This window comes from Pygocentrus nattereri, chromosome 1 (genome assembly GCF_015220715.1).
Source record: "Pygocentrus nattereri isolate fPygNat1 chromosome 1, fPygNat1.pri, whole genome shotgun sequence".
NCBI classification, from domain to species: domain Eukaryota; kingdom Metazoa; phylum Chordata; class Actinopteri; order Characiformes; family Serrasalmidae; genus Pygocentrus; species Pygocentrus nattereri.
The window spans coordinates 14453848-14470380 of record NC_051211.1 but is presented as its reverse complement, the minus strand read 5'-3'; the positions used below and the strand labels follow the sequence as shown (position 1 = coordinate 14470380).

General features: G+C 40.2%; 1 protein-coding gene and 1 long non-coding RNA gene across 2 annotated transcripts; both read right to left on the bottom strand.

Moving 5' to 3' along the window:
* Positions 1–773: 773 nt before the first annotated feature.
* Positions 774–3390, bottom strand: LOC108411792. The gene is made up of 4 exons (XR_001856593.2): positions 3177–3390; positions 2967–3038; positions 2781–2847; positions 774–1183 (listed from the first exon to the last, which is right to left on the bottom strand). It is a non-coding gene; the product is annotated as an uncharacterized LOC108411792 (long non-coding RNA).
* Positions 3391–5528: 2138 nt separating this feature from the next.
* On the bottom strand, positions 5529–16012 carry LOC119265218 (B-cell receptor CD22-like). The gene is made up of 7 exons (XM_037545189.1): positions 15763–16012; positions 13616–13882; positions 11468–11734; positions 6766–7035; positions 6038–6307; positions 5699–5932; positions 5529–5617 (listed from the first exon to the last, which is right to left on the bottom strand). The coding sequence occupies exons 1-7, from the start codon at positions 16010–16012 to the stop codon at positions 5529–5531; spliced, it is 1647 nt and encodes a 548-aa protein (XP_037401086.1).
* Positions 16013–16533: the final 521 nt, after the last annotated feature.

Below are 16533 nucleotides of genomic sequence, written 5' to 3'. Positions count from 1 at the left end.
TACCGTGTAGTGTAAAGTGCATTTGTATATATTATTGTATACTGTACTGTATCCAGTATACGACACAAGCAACATATGAAGTAGGTGGACCTCAGAAACTGCTCAGTGAGTGGAAGTATGAGGCAGTGTTTCTAATAAAGTGCACACATCTCCAAAGTGTACTCTTAGAAGTTACTCTTAGCCAGATATACAACATTACTAGTAAGAAGCTGAATATAACATCTGTATGTATTAGAATTTACATCAGTGATACATCAATAGATTTCTTTATTGTTATACATCAAGGGTGGTATGTCTTTATCACTGTAGGGAAGGCATGTTCCCAATAGTTGTATTAAGTTTTTCCATAATGCATTCTTGATGTTATAATGAGAAAACACTGATGAAAGAAAACACAAAACACAAAAAGAACAAAAAAAAAACATTTTGATGAGAGAGAGTTATGCAATAATGAGCTACCAACTATTTTATAACATGAAAAATAATCATAAATGCTAGTTTTGGACCAGCAAGCTCATTTATTCAATGGTAGATTAAGTACAGAACTATACTTAAGTGAAAGTATAGGTAACGTATCAAACTCTGAGCTTCTGAAAGTGGAAATATAAAAGCAGAAACTTAAAGAAAAAAAAAAAAAAAAAAAAAAAAAAAAAAATATATATATATATATATATATATATATATATATATATATATATATATATTATAATCTTAAGCATATAAAAGTAAAAAGAACATATTTTAACAGATCATATTAAGAGTCTTTTTTACTTCTTAACATTAAAGTAACTTGGCACTAACAGATCTGAGTCTGTCATACAGTTAAACACAGCATTGAAAAATCCCAGGGCCTGAGAACCTTGTAACAGGGACATTCAATAGAAAGGAGTAAAAGTAAATAGTTTTGGAAATATAACAGATGTGCAAATATTCAATTTTAACAATACTTGAATAAAGTACACACTTAATGATATAGCAAGCACTTTATAAGGTAATATATTGGTTTGCCACACAAGTCAAATAGGCTGTTTGCAGTAAAGCTTTAGCAGGTAAATGTGGAACTAGGCAAAAAAGAAAAGAAAATAGGCAAACTTTATAAGAAACACTGTATTTTAAGCAATTAATGTCTCATTCTTCAATTTTTGTATCCGTCGTGATGGTTCTGATCATGACTCCACCAAGTCTAAGGCAAGAACACACACAGGTAATAGTGCTAAACACTCAGACAGAAACACTCACTGTCAGCATATTGACATATCCTATTATATCAATGGACACACAGACAGATGACAAATTAAAGAAAAACACAACAGAACATTTCTTAGTCTGTTATTAAGCTACCATAAGCCACCAGAACAGCTTCAGTGTGACTTTGCAAGTCTCTGGCACTGAACTGAAGGGATAAAACTCCATTTTTCCATAATTTATTCCCAGTTGTGTTTTAATTATTGTGGTGGAGAGCACTGACATGTAGTATCTAACACGTTAGTCCAAAATCTCACTTAAATGTTCAGTTGGGCTGAGATCTGGCGATTGCAAAGGCCCGAGCATAAGATTTCCATCATTTTCATACTCAAACTATTCAGGGACCCCTTGTGCTCTGTGAACAAGGGCACTGTCATGGTAGAAGAGACCACTCTCATCAAGATGCCATAGGATAATGGTGGTCAGAATAACTTTTTTATTGATGTAAACTTGTGCTCCCTTCTGCCATGTCGTGTACTCCACACTTGTACTCATCTGAAATTCACCACAAGGCTCTCTAATGTGCATTTGTCTTTGTAATGAGGTGTTTAACACTGCAACCCCACTGTAATATCCCTCTCTGTAATAGCCCTGGATGAGCTGTTCTTGCTGACAGCTTAAGGACATCTTGCATCGACATTCTCAGTCACCTAAGGAACACTTGCTCTTGTGGTGTTTCTTACATATTGCACTAATTTGAGCATCACAGTCACTGAATGTGAACCTCTGTTCACAATTTCCAACCCAATTGCAATGCTTAGCGTTTTCGTACATGTCACAGAGCATTACAGCTTTATAGTATCATGCATTACAGCTTCTACACCTATTATGTTTCTCCACTCAAGTATTTCTCTTAATTTGTCACCTGTTTGTGCTCACAGAAACTTTGTGGTGAAGTACAGTATAACTATGTGTAGTAGTGGGCAATATTTCAGGACAATTTACAGGACAAAATATGGACAATTTCAGCATGTGCTATAGTGCACATGTATTTTATGACAAAAACATGTTAGATGTTTATGTAATCCTTTTTTGTAGGTTATTATTACTCAAGAATGTTTCTTCACTTTTTAATAAGGAACATTTTGAAGTTTATCTGAAATAATTCTATTGAGCAAAACAATATTTCACATCTGAATTTATACAAGGCCTAAGTTGGCTTCTTATCTGGTGGCTCTTTGTTCAGATTTTCTGTCCCACCTTAAATAGAACAGCACATTCTGGCACCTGTACAGACATCTAAGTGTAACTGCTGCACCATTTAAGATGGAATGAGAAAATCAAACCATCGGAAACTGCTGGAATTTGGAAAATATTATAGTAATTTAGTCATTAGGCAGTTTCTCAGTTGCTACGAGGAATCCCTGTAATTGGTTAGATTAGGCTAACATCCCCAAAAGTCATCTGTGCATATTTATATATTAGTAATGGTTATGACAAAACTGAACAGAGCTGAACTGATTTACTGCCCACTACTAACCCTGTGTAAACACTGACAAGCTGATGAAGCATCAAATCCAAATGAAATCACTTACTGGAGACAGAAGAGGTTGCTCTGAAGACCTACACCTGCGTCACATCATAAGGAGCACTGCTCTGAGTCTAACAGTGAGAAAGAACAACAGAAAGGAAAACAGATAAAAGACTAACTTACTTTGCATTTACATTTTCAGTTGTTCATGTCATTCTCTTTGGACTGGGTTTTGAAGTGGGGATCTTACTGTTAGAGCTTCATAGACATCATCTGAGGTCTTAATATTAAGAGCTGTGTATGTGTCGTCTGGGCCAACATTCTACACGAAAAAAGGAAAAAAAGGTGTGTCAGCTCAATGCACAGCTGCCTCTGTATGGCTAAACAGCACTGCATTACCCCGCGCTCTACCAGGAAGCCAGTATTAATAATAATACACACGTTCTAATGGATCACACACCTCGTAATCATCTTCAATTGCTGCCTTCTTCTTCTTCTTTCTACTGCTTTCATCAACTTCATATTCATTTGTGCTTGTTGTCTTATTCTTCCTCCAACTTTTACCTACCCAGTATTTACTTCCATCTGTTTTCCACTTCTTCCTCCTGCTTTCATGTAATAAATTACAACAGTTCTGCTTTACATATTAACATGCTTAATTACTATCATGTGATGAACATGGCAATGGTGTTTCACTTCAGCACAATGGTTGTCATGCGATGCTTTAAAAAGCTCTTTTTTAAGCAATTGTTGATATTTTTAAAACACATTCATTATTTCTTATTATTTTTAAAAAGTTCATTTTTATGGTTCACAAGTCGTGCTGTCCTCTAAATACTCTTAAAGGTTTGAGCAACCTCAGTGAACACTTGGATGTGGTTTGAGCAGAGGGAGAGTTCTGGGAACGTATATACGCAAGAGGTTCTTGCAACTACTGACCTTGTGCTTGTTAGCTGCGTTAGCCTTGTAGGTCCAGTGCTAAACTACGGACGCAAAATTTGCAAACCAAACATGTCTTACCTATCAACTACATCTGGTCTAATCAGATGATTCCTTTAAAACAGGGGTGTCAAACTCAATTGCACAGGGGGCCAAAACACACTTTAGTTTGCAGGCCGAACAGAATAAACATTTATTGAACACACTAAAACTAAATGTTTTTTGAACATAAATATGAATAAAAATAGACAGGAATGTTATTCTGGAATAAAAAATAAACTTAAACTTTAAATAACATACATTTCTTGCTCTCCATAAAAATATATCCTCTCAAAATTATACAAGTTAGAAATATGAACATGCTGCAAAACAAAACAAAACCTGGAAATATAAATACATTTTATGCTTTTCAGCAACAACAAATAACGAATCAAAGCATTCAGTTTTCTTTGCTCTTGTGCCATTTTATCAGAGCTGGATGCTTGGGCATCTTTTTTTGGTAACAAGTTCGTTTATGTTTGGCGTGAGGTCCCGTGTTGTGGAGACTCTCAGGATGGACTGCAGGTGCTCATCAGTGAGACGACTCCTGTGTGCTGTTTTGTTTGTCTTCATCACTGAGAACAGCTTCTCACACAGATACGTGCCACCAAACATGCACAAGGTTCGAGCCGCGTGTAGGCGGAGCTGGGGCGCTGCTGCGGGACTGGAGTGAATAAGCTCTGTGGGCCCTGCAGGGTCGCACTTTGCCTTTAGTGTCTCATTACACTGCAGCTCAATCAGCTCCATCTGAATCTGCACAGGTGCAGTTTCCACGTCGACGGCAAATGGATTACGAACAACTCAAAATTCTTTTTTTTGTTTTTCAAAGTCACCAAAGTATTTATCAACAACGTTGTGCCGACTTGGTTCAGCATTACTTGGCAACAGGGAAAGTGAGGCAAGTTGCTCTGGTGCTTTTGTTTCTCCCATAAAAGCAGCTTCACTTGAAACGCCTTCACTGCGTCATACATGTCAGTGATCATGCGGTCGCGTCCCTGGAGCTGGAGCTTTAACGCAATGAGATGAGCTGTTATGTCAGCCAGAAACGCCAACTCACATTTCCACTTTTCATCCCGCAAAACGCTGGAGTCTTTTCCTTTACTGTCCATGAACTGACAGATTCCGTTGATGAGCTCAAAAACTCTGTTGAGAACTTTCCCCCGACTTAGTCAACGCAGCTCTGTATGATAAGGGATGTCGGCAAACTCTGAATCTATCTCCCGCATAAAGGACTGACATTGCCGGTGATTTAAACCTTTACTTCGGATAAAGTTCACGGTTTGCGTTACAGCGCTCATTGGTCCATCTTCAGGACTTTGCCACATAGTGCTTCCTGGTGTATGATGCAGTGATATGCTGTTAACTCACCAGTGCAATTCTCCTCCTGCATCTTCACTCGCATCACCGCACTAGTCCACTTCTTTTACCGCACATAGCCGCTGCTCCATCAGTTGTAAGTCCAATAAGTTTGTCCAGCAGTTTCATGTCGGTTACACTTTGACATACGTTTTCAAACATGTCCTTTCCAGTCGTCCCGTGCATCGATTTAATGTCCAATATTTCCTCTGTAACGCGCAAATTGGAGTCCACCCCACGGATGAAGATGGCAAGTGATGCAGTGTCACATATGCTTTAAAAGCTGTGCTTTGTGCAGTTTCCCAGACATGGATTAAACCTAGTCTTGGACTAAATTGTAGCACCGGTAGTAAATCACCATTATAAAATCTTTTTAGTTTATGCTTAGGGCAAATTGGGTTTGAGAAACTGACCCTTAATGATAGTTAGTTGGATACAAAGTTTGATTGTAACGGCTTAAATATTAAATAGACACACATCACCTTATCCACAGAATGGTGAAGAGAACAGCTGTAGCGAGCCCTCCACAGAATCCACCAATGCCAGCAGCTGCAACCTGTCCTTTACCTGAGTGAGAGGGTTAAAAATAACTGAAATAAAGGTCCTTTAAACCAGAAAACATGTGATTGAGTAGCTAATGCTGCTCACCGATACATGTGACTGGCACAGGACGTGCATAGTCATGGCCAATTCTGTTTCTAGTCTTGCAGTAGAATGGTTCAATGTCCTCTTTAGTGATACTGGTGATGCTGTAGGTCTGCCCATATGCCACAGGTTCACTTTCACCTTCACCTTCTTTATACCAGGTATAGTCCATCACAGGTGGGTTAGCATGAGCCTTGCATGTCAGGGTCACAATAACTGATGTATTCTTTGGGGAGTCTAGAAGTACAATATACAACTCAGACAGAGTTAAAGAAAACTCTTATGTGCACCATGTATATAAAATATTGTGGTTCCAGTACATATAAATGGCTCTTTACTTACATAAAATATTAAGTGGTGTGTACTCTGAGAATGCAGATCCATGCTGGTTGGATGCCCTGCACTTGTATTTGTAACTGTCTTCAATGCTGATATGTTCAATGACGTAATTCTGCCCGGTCCCTATTTGTAAGTCCTCTTCTCCTGATCTCTTAAACCAAGTGTAGCTCTTCACAGATGGGTTTGCTTCACTGCTGCAGGTCAGAGTCATTGAACCACCCTCCATTATTCCACCAAATGGTTTGCTGGACACCTGTACCCTCTTTGGACCATCTACAAAAAACAAAAATAAAAAAATAAACCACAGAATTCTAACGATAGAAATTATCTGGTGGACTACCCAGCAATCTCATTGACCTGCCCACTAATCCCAAAAATGATTTTCCTCAGCAAACGGAAAGGTACACAGCAATTGTAACACAGTGATTGTTGACAATGGATAATGTGCATATGTCTCAACTGACCATCAGATCAGTGACCACTTTTTAACAAGGAAAATATACTGTGTTATTATGATGTACATATAGAGTGTAAACCACAATAACTAATATAATTGGGCCATTAACTATCATTACAGGACATGATCAGACTGCAATAGCAAGAACAGCATATCCACAACTACACAGACATCAAGTACAGTATAGCAGAGTTGCAGCACCTAAACCCCTCTTTACAACGCAAATACACATTTGAGTGTGCCAGTAGATATAAATGATCCTTAGATAACTTACATAAAATATCAAGTCGCATGGTTTCTGAGATTGCAGATCCAAGCCGGTTGGATGCCCTGCACTTGTATTTGTAACTGTCTTCAACTCTGATATGTTCAATGGTGTAACTCTGCCCGGTCCATATTTGTGAATCCTCTGTTCCTGATCTCTTAAACCAGGTGTAGCTCTCCACAGATGGGTTTGCGTCACTGCTGCAGGTCAGAGTCACTGACCAACCCTCAAGTATTCCACCAGATGGTCTGCTGAACACCTCTACCCTCTTTGGGCCATCTGCAAAAAAAACAACAAAAAATAACTCACAGAATTCTAGCAATAGAATTTAGCTGGTGGAATATCCAATAATCTTCCTCCAGGATGGTGCCAAGTATGAAGTAACTAATTTTGCAGTAAAGTAAACACTTTTAGAAATCGGATCGATGATCACTCATCGAAAACTGTACTTTGAGTTCCTGAGCAGTGATCCATTGTTTGAACCTAGAACAGGCTTATTCATTTGGGCCAACCAGCTGAGGAAATGCCACAGATACCAGAAACGGGGAAGGAGAGTCACCGTTCTGGCCAGGCTGAAGCGACGTGCTAACTGCCCCGTCCCACTCCCCAGCATACTACTGGCAAATATAAAGTCCCTGGATAACAAAATCAGTGAACTCAGAGCACGATTCTCTTTCCAGTGAGAGACACAAGACTGCTGTATAATCTGCCTCACAGAGACATGGCCGTCAGTGGAAATTCCCAAAGAGGTCATTGGGGTTCTTTGTGCCTCGTGAAGACAGAAAAAGGACCTCTCTGGGACGAGTAAGGGGGAAAAGTGTATGTTTTATGATGATATCAAAAATGCTTGGTGTGATCAGAGGAAGCTGATCATTCATTGAGTCTTTCTGCTCCCCGGACCAGGAATATCTCATTATCTTGTACAAACTGCTGTGGCTGCTGGGAGAGATTTCAGGGATCATTGTCACCACCGTGTACATCCTACTACAAGCTGATACAGACTTGACACTTGGGAAGCTGTGCTAGGCTGTTAACAGGCAGGAGACCGTGTTCCCAGAGGCTACCTCCCTTGTTCTTGGGGACTCTCCAAAGTACTTTAAACATGTCTCATGCAGCACATGGAAATCGCACATGCTGCATCTGAAAAGGGCACTGCCCACCTTCAGAGAGGTCCACCACTGGTCAGACCAATTTGACCCTGCACTTCAGGACTGTTTTGATGATGCAGACTGGAAAAGGCATCAAACAATAACACTGATGAATATGTAGACTGTGTTACCAGATTCATCAGGAATGATGTTATAGAGGATGTTGTGCCCAGGAAAACAGCCACCTGTGCTCTCTGTAAGACCATAAGTGCAGCCAAATGCAAGTACAGGGCTAAAGTGGAATCTGAGTTCAACACCACCAACAAAAGAAGCCTGTGGGTGCAGTTAAACACAATAATGGACTGTAAGAGGGAAACTTGTTCTGTGAAAAACATCAGTGCTACACGTGCAGGTGAGCTGAATACTTTCTACACCCGTTTTGAGGTAAATCACGCCGTGCTCATAGAAAGAGTCCCGCCACCACCAAGTCAGACCCCTCCCCCCCTCTGTCTCCATGGCTGACATGTGCAAAGCCTTTAAGTGCGTTAACATTCACAAGGCAGCCGGGCCTGCTGGTACTCCTGGATGTGTCTTCAAAGCATGTGCACATCAGTTGGCGGGAGTGTTCACAGATATTTTTAGGGAACCAGGCCTGTGACCAGAAGTCCGTCTATAAGCCTGTCAATACACTTCTGAATCGTCATCATGATGTACACCATGGGCAATCCACACTGCATCCATATGTCAAACAGACTCTCTGTGATCTTACTGTAAATTCAGTCTAGCAAATCTATGTTTGCACATATAGATGGTCATCTTTCACATCCATTCATAAGCTGCATAATCTGGATACGTACATATCAGTATTCTGTCCACTGTTTACCCTGCATGTAATTTCTCTACCTCAGACTCACGCATTACATACATGGAAATGTGTAAAACTGTATGTATCATAGCTTTTATTTCAGGACTATATTACTCTGAATAACTGTACATTGGAAATTTGATTAATGACTTGCCCACTAATGCAAAAACGATTCTTATTTTCCTCAGCAAACAGAAAGTTAAATACAACACCCTGATCGTTGACAACTTGCAAATGTCTTGACTTTCTATTGGATTAGCAACCACTCTGTAACAAGTAAATAGAAAATACTGTGAAAAAAATGTGTTACCATAGTGTGACTACCCAGTGTACATCACAATAGGTAGAAAATTAAGTCATTAACTATCATTAAAAAACATGCTCAGATTGTGTCAGCAAAAACAGTATGCCCACAACTACACAGACAAGTTGCAGCAGCCCCACCCCTTACAAGAAAAATACACATTTGAGTGTGCCAGTAGATATAAATGACCCTTAGATAACTTACATAAAATATTAAGTCGCATGGATTCTGAGATTGCAGATCCAAGCCGGTTGGATGCCCTGCACTTGTATTTGTAACTGTCTTCAACGCTGATATGTTCAATGGTGTAATTCTGCCCGGTCCATATTTGTGAATCCTCTGTTCCTGATCTCTTAAACCAGGTGTAGCTCACTACAGGTGGGTTTGCATCACAGCTGCAGGTCAGAGTCACTGAACGACCCTCAAATATTTCACCAGGCGGTCTAGTCACCATGACCCTCTTTGGGCTATCTGCAAAAAAAAAAAAAAGACTAATCAGCTCCATAATTGCTGGGACCCTTTATAAAAAAGAAAAAAAGATCATTAATATCTCACACTGAAAATATGAATGAAATAAAGTCTTTATTTGCAGATCATTTAGTCAAAGAAAACAACACCATGTGTCATAACGTTTGGCACCCTGAATGTAGAACTTCTCCTCTGCATGTAAAACCTCTTCTTTACAACATCACAGTAATTAATCTTCTCCTGTAATGTTCAACAAGGTTAAGAGCAATGAATCTGAAACAGCATTAAATCTCTCCAGAATCCTCCAAGGACCTAAGTCATGTTTTGGACTATTCAGCTTCTTGAACACAGGGTCTAAATCATGGGACTGGAATGGCCATGTCAAAGGCTTGATTCTGAGGTCTTTAAATGATTGTCTTGGTTTGGGATCATTGTTCTCATGGAAGATCCAAGCATGTATCAATTTTGTAAGATTTTCATTTACAGGCTTTTAGTACTTGATGGAGTCCATGATGCCATGTATTATAACATATTCTGGAGAAAAAAAAGGCCACAAACACTGGAGCTCCTCAGGACTGTATGTTCAGCCCTCTCTTGTACTCCCTGTACACCCACAACTTCTCAGCCAGACACAGCTCTGATGTCATCATCAAATTTGCAGATGACATCACGACTGTGGGGCTGAACTCCAATGACGACGAAGAGGACTACAAAGAGGAGGCCAGCTTCCTGACACACTGATGCCATGAGAACAACCTTTCTCTGAATGTCAACAAGACCAAAGAGCTCATAGTGGACTTCAGGACACAAGAGAAAGTGTATACTTCCATCACCATCAATGGAGCTGCTGTAGAGAGGGTCAGCAGCTTCAAGGTCTTCGGTGTTCACATCTCAGAGGAACTGACATGGACCGACCACACCACATCAGTGGTGAAGAAGGCACAACAGCACCTCTTCTATCTCAGGTGGCTGAAGATGTTTGGCATGAATCCCCGCATCTTCAGAACATTCTACACATGTACTGTGGAGAGCATTTTAATATGCTTCATAACAACCTGGTATGGAAACTGCACTGCCATCAAGCAAAACCCTACTGGATTTATACACTAGTTGTTGCCTGAGGAAGACAAGAAGGATCCTTAAGAACTCCACCCACCCAAGCCACTGTCCTCACAGCTGCTGAGTGGGAGAAGATACAAAAGCATGACGTCCAGAACATCCGAGACAGTTTCTTCCTCTGGGCCATCAGGCTGCTGAACAGCCTGTAGTGCTTGTGTATCCGTCTATAAGCCTGTCAATACACTTCCGAATCGTCATCATGATGTACACCATGGGCAATCCACACTGCATCCATATGTCAAACAGACTCTCTGTGATCTTACTGTAACTTCAGTCTAGCAAATCTATGTTTGCACATATAGATGGTCGTCTTTCACATCCATTCATAAGCTGCATAATCTGGATACGTACATATCAGTATTCTATCCACTGTTTACCCTGCATGTCATTTCTCTACCTCAGACTCACACATTACATACATGGAAATGTGTAAAACTGTATGCATCATAGCTTTTATTTCAGGACTATATTACTCTGAATAACTGTACATTGGAAATTTGATTAATGACTTGCCCACTAATGCAAAAACGATTCTTATTTTCCTCAGCAAACAGAAAGTTAAATACAACACCCTGATCGTTGACAACTTGCAAATGTCTTGACTTTCTATTGGATTAGCAACCACTCTGTAACAAGTAAATAGAAAATACTGTGAAAAAAATGTGTTACCATAGTGTGACTACCCAGTGTACATCACAATAGGTAGAAAATTAAGTCATTAACTATCATTAAAAAACATGCTCAGATTGTGTCAGCAAAAACAGTATGCCCACAACTACACAGACAAGTTGCAGCAGCCCCACCCCTTACAACAAAAATACACATTTGAGTGTGCCAGTAGATATAAATGACCCTTAGATAACTTACATAAAATATTAAGTCGCATGGATTCTGAGATTGCAGATCCAAGCCGGTTGGATGCCCTGCACTTGTATTTGTAACTGTCTTCAACGCTGATATGTTCAATGGTGTAATTCTGCCCGGTCCATATTTGTGAATCCTCTGTTCCTGATCTCTTAAACCAGGTGTAGCTCACTACAGGTGGGTTTGCATCACAGCTGCAGGTCAGAGTCACTGAACGACCCTCAAATATTTCACCAGGCGGTCTAGTCACCATGACCCTCTTTGGGCTATCTGCAAAAAAAAAAAAAAAGACTAATCAGCTCCATAATTGCTGGGACCCTTTATAAAAAAGAAAAAAAGATCATTAATATCTCACACTGAAAATATGAATGAAATAAAGTCTTTATTTGCAGATCATTTAGTCAAAGAAAACAACACCATGTGTCATAACGTTTGGCACCCTGAATGTAGAACTTCTCCTCTGCATGTAAAACCTCTTCTTTACAACATCACAGTAATTAATCTTCTCCTGTAATGTTCAACAAGGTTAAGAGCAATGAATCTGAAACAGCATTAAATCTCTCCAGAATCCTCCAAGGACCTAAGTCATGTTTTGGACTATTCAGCTTCTTGAACACAGGGTCTAAATCATGGGACTGGAATGGCCATGTCAAAGGCTTGATTCTGAGGTCTTTAAATGATTGTCTTGGTTTGGGATCATTGTTCTCATGGAAGATCCAAGCATGTATCAATTTTGTAAGATTTTCATTTACAGGCTTTTAGTACTTGATGGAGTCCATGATGCCATGTATTATAACATATTCTGGAGAAAAAAAAGGCCACAAACACTGGAGCTCCTCAGGACTGTATGTTCAGCCCTCTCTTGTACTCCCTGTACACCCACAACTTCTCAGCCAGACACAGCTCTGATGTCATCATCAAATTTGCAGATGACATCACGACTGTGGGGCTGAACTCCAATGACGACGAAGAGGACTACAAAGAGGAGGCCAGCTTCCTGACACACTGATGCCATGAGAACAACCTTTCTCTGAATGTCAACAAGACCAAAGAGCTCATAGTGGACTTCAGGACACAAGAGAAAGTGTATACTTCCATCACCATCAATGGAGCTGCTGTAGAGAGGGTCAGCAGCTTCAAGGTCTTCGGTGTTCACATCTCAGAGGAACTGACATGGACCGACCACACCACATCAGTGGTGAAGAAGGCACAACAGCACCTCTTCTATCTCAGGTGGCTGAAGATGTTTGGCATGAATCCATGCATCTTCAGAACATTCTACACATGTACTGTGGAGAGCATTTTAATATGCTTCATAACAACCTGGTATGGAAACTGCACTGCCATCAAGCAAAACCCTACTGGATTTATACACTAGTTGTTGCCTGAGGAAGACAAGAAGGATCCTTAAGAACTCCACCCACCCAAGCCACTGTCCTCAAAGCTGCTGAGTGGGAGAAGATACAAAAGCATGACGTCCAGAACATCCGAGACAGTTTCTTCCTCTGGGCCATCAGGCTGCTGAACAGCCTGTAGTGCTTGTGTATCCGTCTATAAGCCTGTCAATACACTTCCGAATCGTCATCATGATGTACACCATGGGCAATCCACACTGCATCCATATGTCAAACAGACTCTCTGTGATCTTACTGTAACTTCAGTCTAGCAAATCTATGTTTGCACATATAGATGGTCGTCTTTCACATCCATTCATAAGCTGCATAATCTGGATACGTACATATCAGTATTCTATCCACTGTTTACCCTGCATGTCATTTCTCTACCTCAGACTCACGCATTACATACATGGAAATGTGTAAAACTGTATGCATCATAGCTTTTATTTCAGGACTATATTACTCTGAATAACTGTACATTGGAAATTTGATTAATGACTTGCCCACTAATGCAAAAACGATTCTTATTTTCCTCAGCAAACAGAAATGTGTTACCATAGTGTGACTACCCAGTGTACATCACAATAGGTAGAAAATTAAGTCATTAACTATCATTAAAAAAACATGCTCAGATTGTGTCAGCAAAAACAGTATGCCCACAACTACACAGACAAGTTGCAGCAGCCCCACCCCTTACAACAAAAATACACATTTGAGTGTGCCAGTAGATATAAATGACCCTTAGATAACTTACATAAAATATCAAGTCGCATGGATTCTGAGATTGCAGATCCAAGCCGGTTGGATGCCCTGCACTTGTATTTGTAACTGTCTTCAACGCTGATATGTTCAATGGTGTAACTCTGCCCGGTCCATATTTGTGAATCCTCTGTTCCTGATCTCTTAAACCAGGTGTAGCTCACTACAGGTGGGTTTGCATCACAGCTGCAGGTCAGAGTCACTGAACGACCCTCAAATATTTCACCAGGCGGTCTAGTCACCATGACCCTCTTTGGGCTATCTGCAAAAAAAAAAAAAAGACTAATCAGCTCCATAAATATTTTCACCCTTTATAAAGAAGAAAAAAAGATCATTAATATCTCACACTGAAAATATGAATGAAATAAAGTCTTTATTTGCAGATCATTTAGTCAAAGAAAACAACACCATGTGTCATAACGTTTGGCACCCTGAATGTAGAACTTCTCCTCTGCATGTAAAACCTCTTCTTTACAACATCACAGTAATTAATCTTCTCCTGTAATGTTCAACAAGGTTAAGAGCAATGAATCTGAAACAGCATTAAATCTCTCCAGAATCCTCCAAGGACCTAAGTCATGTTTTGGACTATTCAGCTTCTTGAACACAGGGTCTAAATCATGGGACTGGAATGGCCATGTCAAAGGCTTGATTCTGAGGTCTTTAAATGATTGTCTTGGTTTGGGATCATTATTCTCATGGAAGATCCAAGCATGTACCAATTTTATAAGATTTTCATTTACAGGCTTTTAGTACTTGATGGAGTCCATGATGCCATGTATTATAACAAATTCTGGAGAAAAAAAAGGCCACAAACACTGGAGCTCCTCAGGACTGTATGTTCAGCCCTCTCTTGTACTCCCTGTACACCCACAACTTCTCAGCCAGACACAGCTCTGATGTCATCATCAAATTTGCAGATGACATCACGACTGTGGGGCTGAACTCCAATGACGACGAAGAGGACTACAAAGAGGAGGCCAGCTTCCTGACACACTGATGCCATGAGAACAACCTTTCTCTGAATGTCAACAAGACCAAAGAGCTCATAGTGGACTTCAGGACACAAGAGAAAGTGTATACTTCCATCACCATCAATGGAGCTGCTGTAGAGAGGGTCAGCAGCTTCAAGGTCTTCGGTGTTCACATCTCAGAGGAACTGACATGGACCAACCACACCACATCAGTGGTGAAGAAGGCACAACAGCACCTCTTCTATCTCAGGTGGCTGAAGATGTTTGGCATGAATCCCCGCATCTTCAGAACATTCTACACATGCACTGTGGAGAGCATTTTAATATGCTTCATAACAACCTGGTATGGAAACTGCACTGCCATCAAGCAAAACCCTACTGGATTTATACACCAGTTGTTGCCTGAGGAAGACAAGAAGGATCCTTAAGAACTCCACCCACCCAAGCCACTGTCCTCACAGCTGCTGAGTGGGAGAAGATACAAAAGCATGACGTCCAGAACATCCGAGACAGTTTCTTCCTCTGGGCCATCAGGCTGCTGAACAGCCTGTAGTGCTTGTGTATCCGTCTATAAGCCTGTCAATACACTTCCGAATCGTCATCATGATGTACACCATGGGCAATCCACACTGCATCCATATGTCAAACAGACTCTCTGTGATCTTACTGTAACTTCAGTCTAGCAAATCTATGTTTGCACATATAGATGGTCGTCTTTCACATCCATTCATAAGCTGCATAATCTGGATACGTACATATCAGTATTCTATCCACTGTTTACCCTGCATGTCATTTCTCTACCTCAGACTCACGCATTACATACATGGAAATGTGTAAAACTGTATGCATCATAGCTTTTATTTCAGGACTATATTACTCTGAATAACTGTACATTGGAAATTTGATTAATGACTTGCCCACTAATGCAAAAACGATTCTTATTTTCCTCAGCAAACAGAAATGTGTTACCATAGTGTGACTACCCAGTGTACATCACAATAGGTAGAAAATTAAGTCATTAACTATCATTAAAAAAACATGCTCAGATTGTGTCAGCAAAAACAGTATGCCCACAACTACACAGACAAGTTGCAGCAGCCCCACCCCTTACAACAAAAATACACATTTGAGTGTGCCAGTAGATATAAATGACCCTTAGATAACTTACATAAAATATCAAGTCGCATGGATTCTGATATTGCAGATCCAAGCCGGTTGGATGCCCTGCACTTGTATTTGTAACTGTCTTCAACGCTGATATGTTCAATGGTGTAACTCTGCCTGGTCCATATTTGTGAATCCTCTGTTCCTGATCTCTTAAACCAGGTGTAGCTCACTACAGGTGGGTTTGCATCACAGCTGCAGGTCAGAGTCACTGAACGACCCTCAAATATTTCACCAGGCGGTCTAGTCACCATGACCCTCTTTGGGCTATCTGCAAAAAAAAAAAAAAAGACTAATCAGCTCCATAATTATTTTCACCCTTTATAAAGAAGAAAAAAAGATCATTAATATCTCACACTGAAAATATGAATGAAATAAAGTCTTTATTTGCAGATCATTTAGTCAAAGAAAACAACACCATGTGTCATAACGTTTGGCACCCTGAATGTAGAACTTCTCCTCTGCATGTAAAACCTCTTCTTTACAACATCACAGTAATTAATCTTCTCCTGTAATGTTCAACAAGGTTAAGAGCAATGAATCTGAAACAGCATTAAATCTCTCCAGAATCCTCCAAGGACCTAAGTCATGTTTTGGACTATTCAGCTTCTTGAACACAGGGTCTAAATCATGGGACTGGAATGGCCATGTCAAAGGCTTGATTCTGAGGTCTTTAAATGATTGTCTTGGTTTGGGATCATTATTCTCATGGAAGATCCAAGCATGTACCAATTTTATAAGATTTTCATTTACAGGCTTTTAGTACTTCATGGAG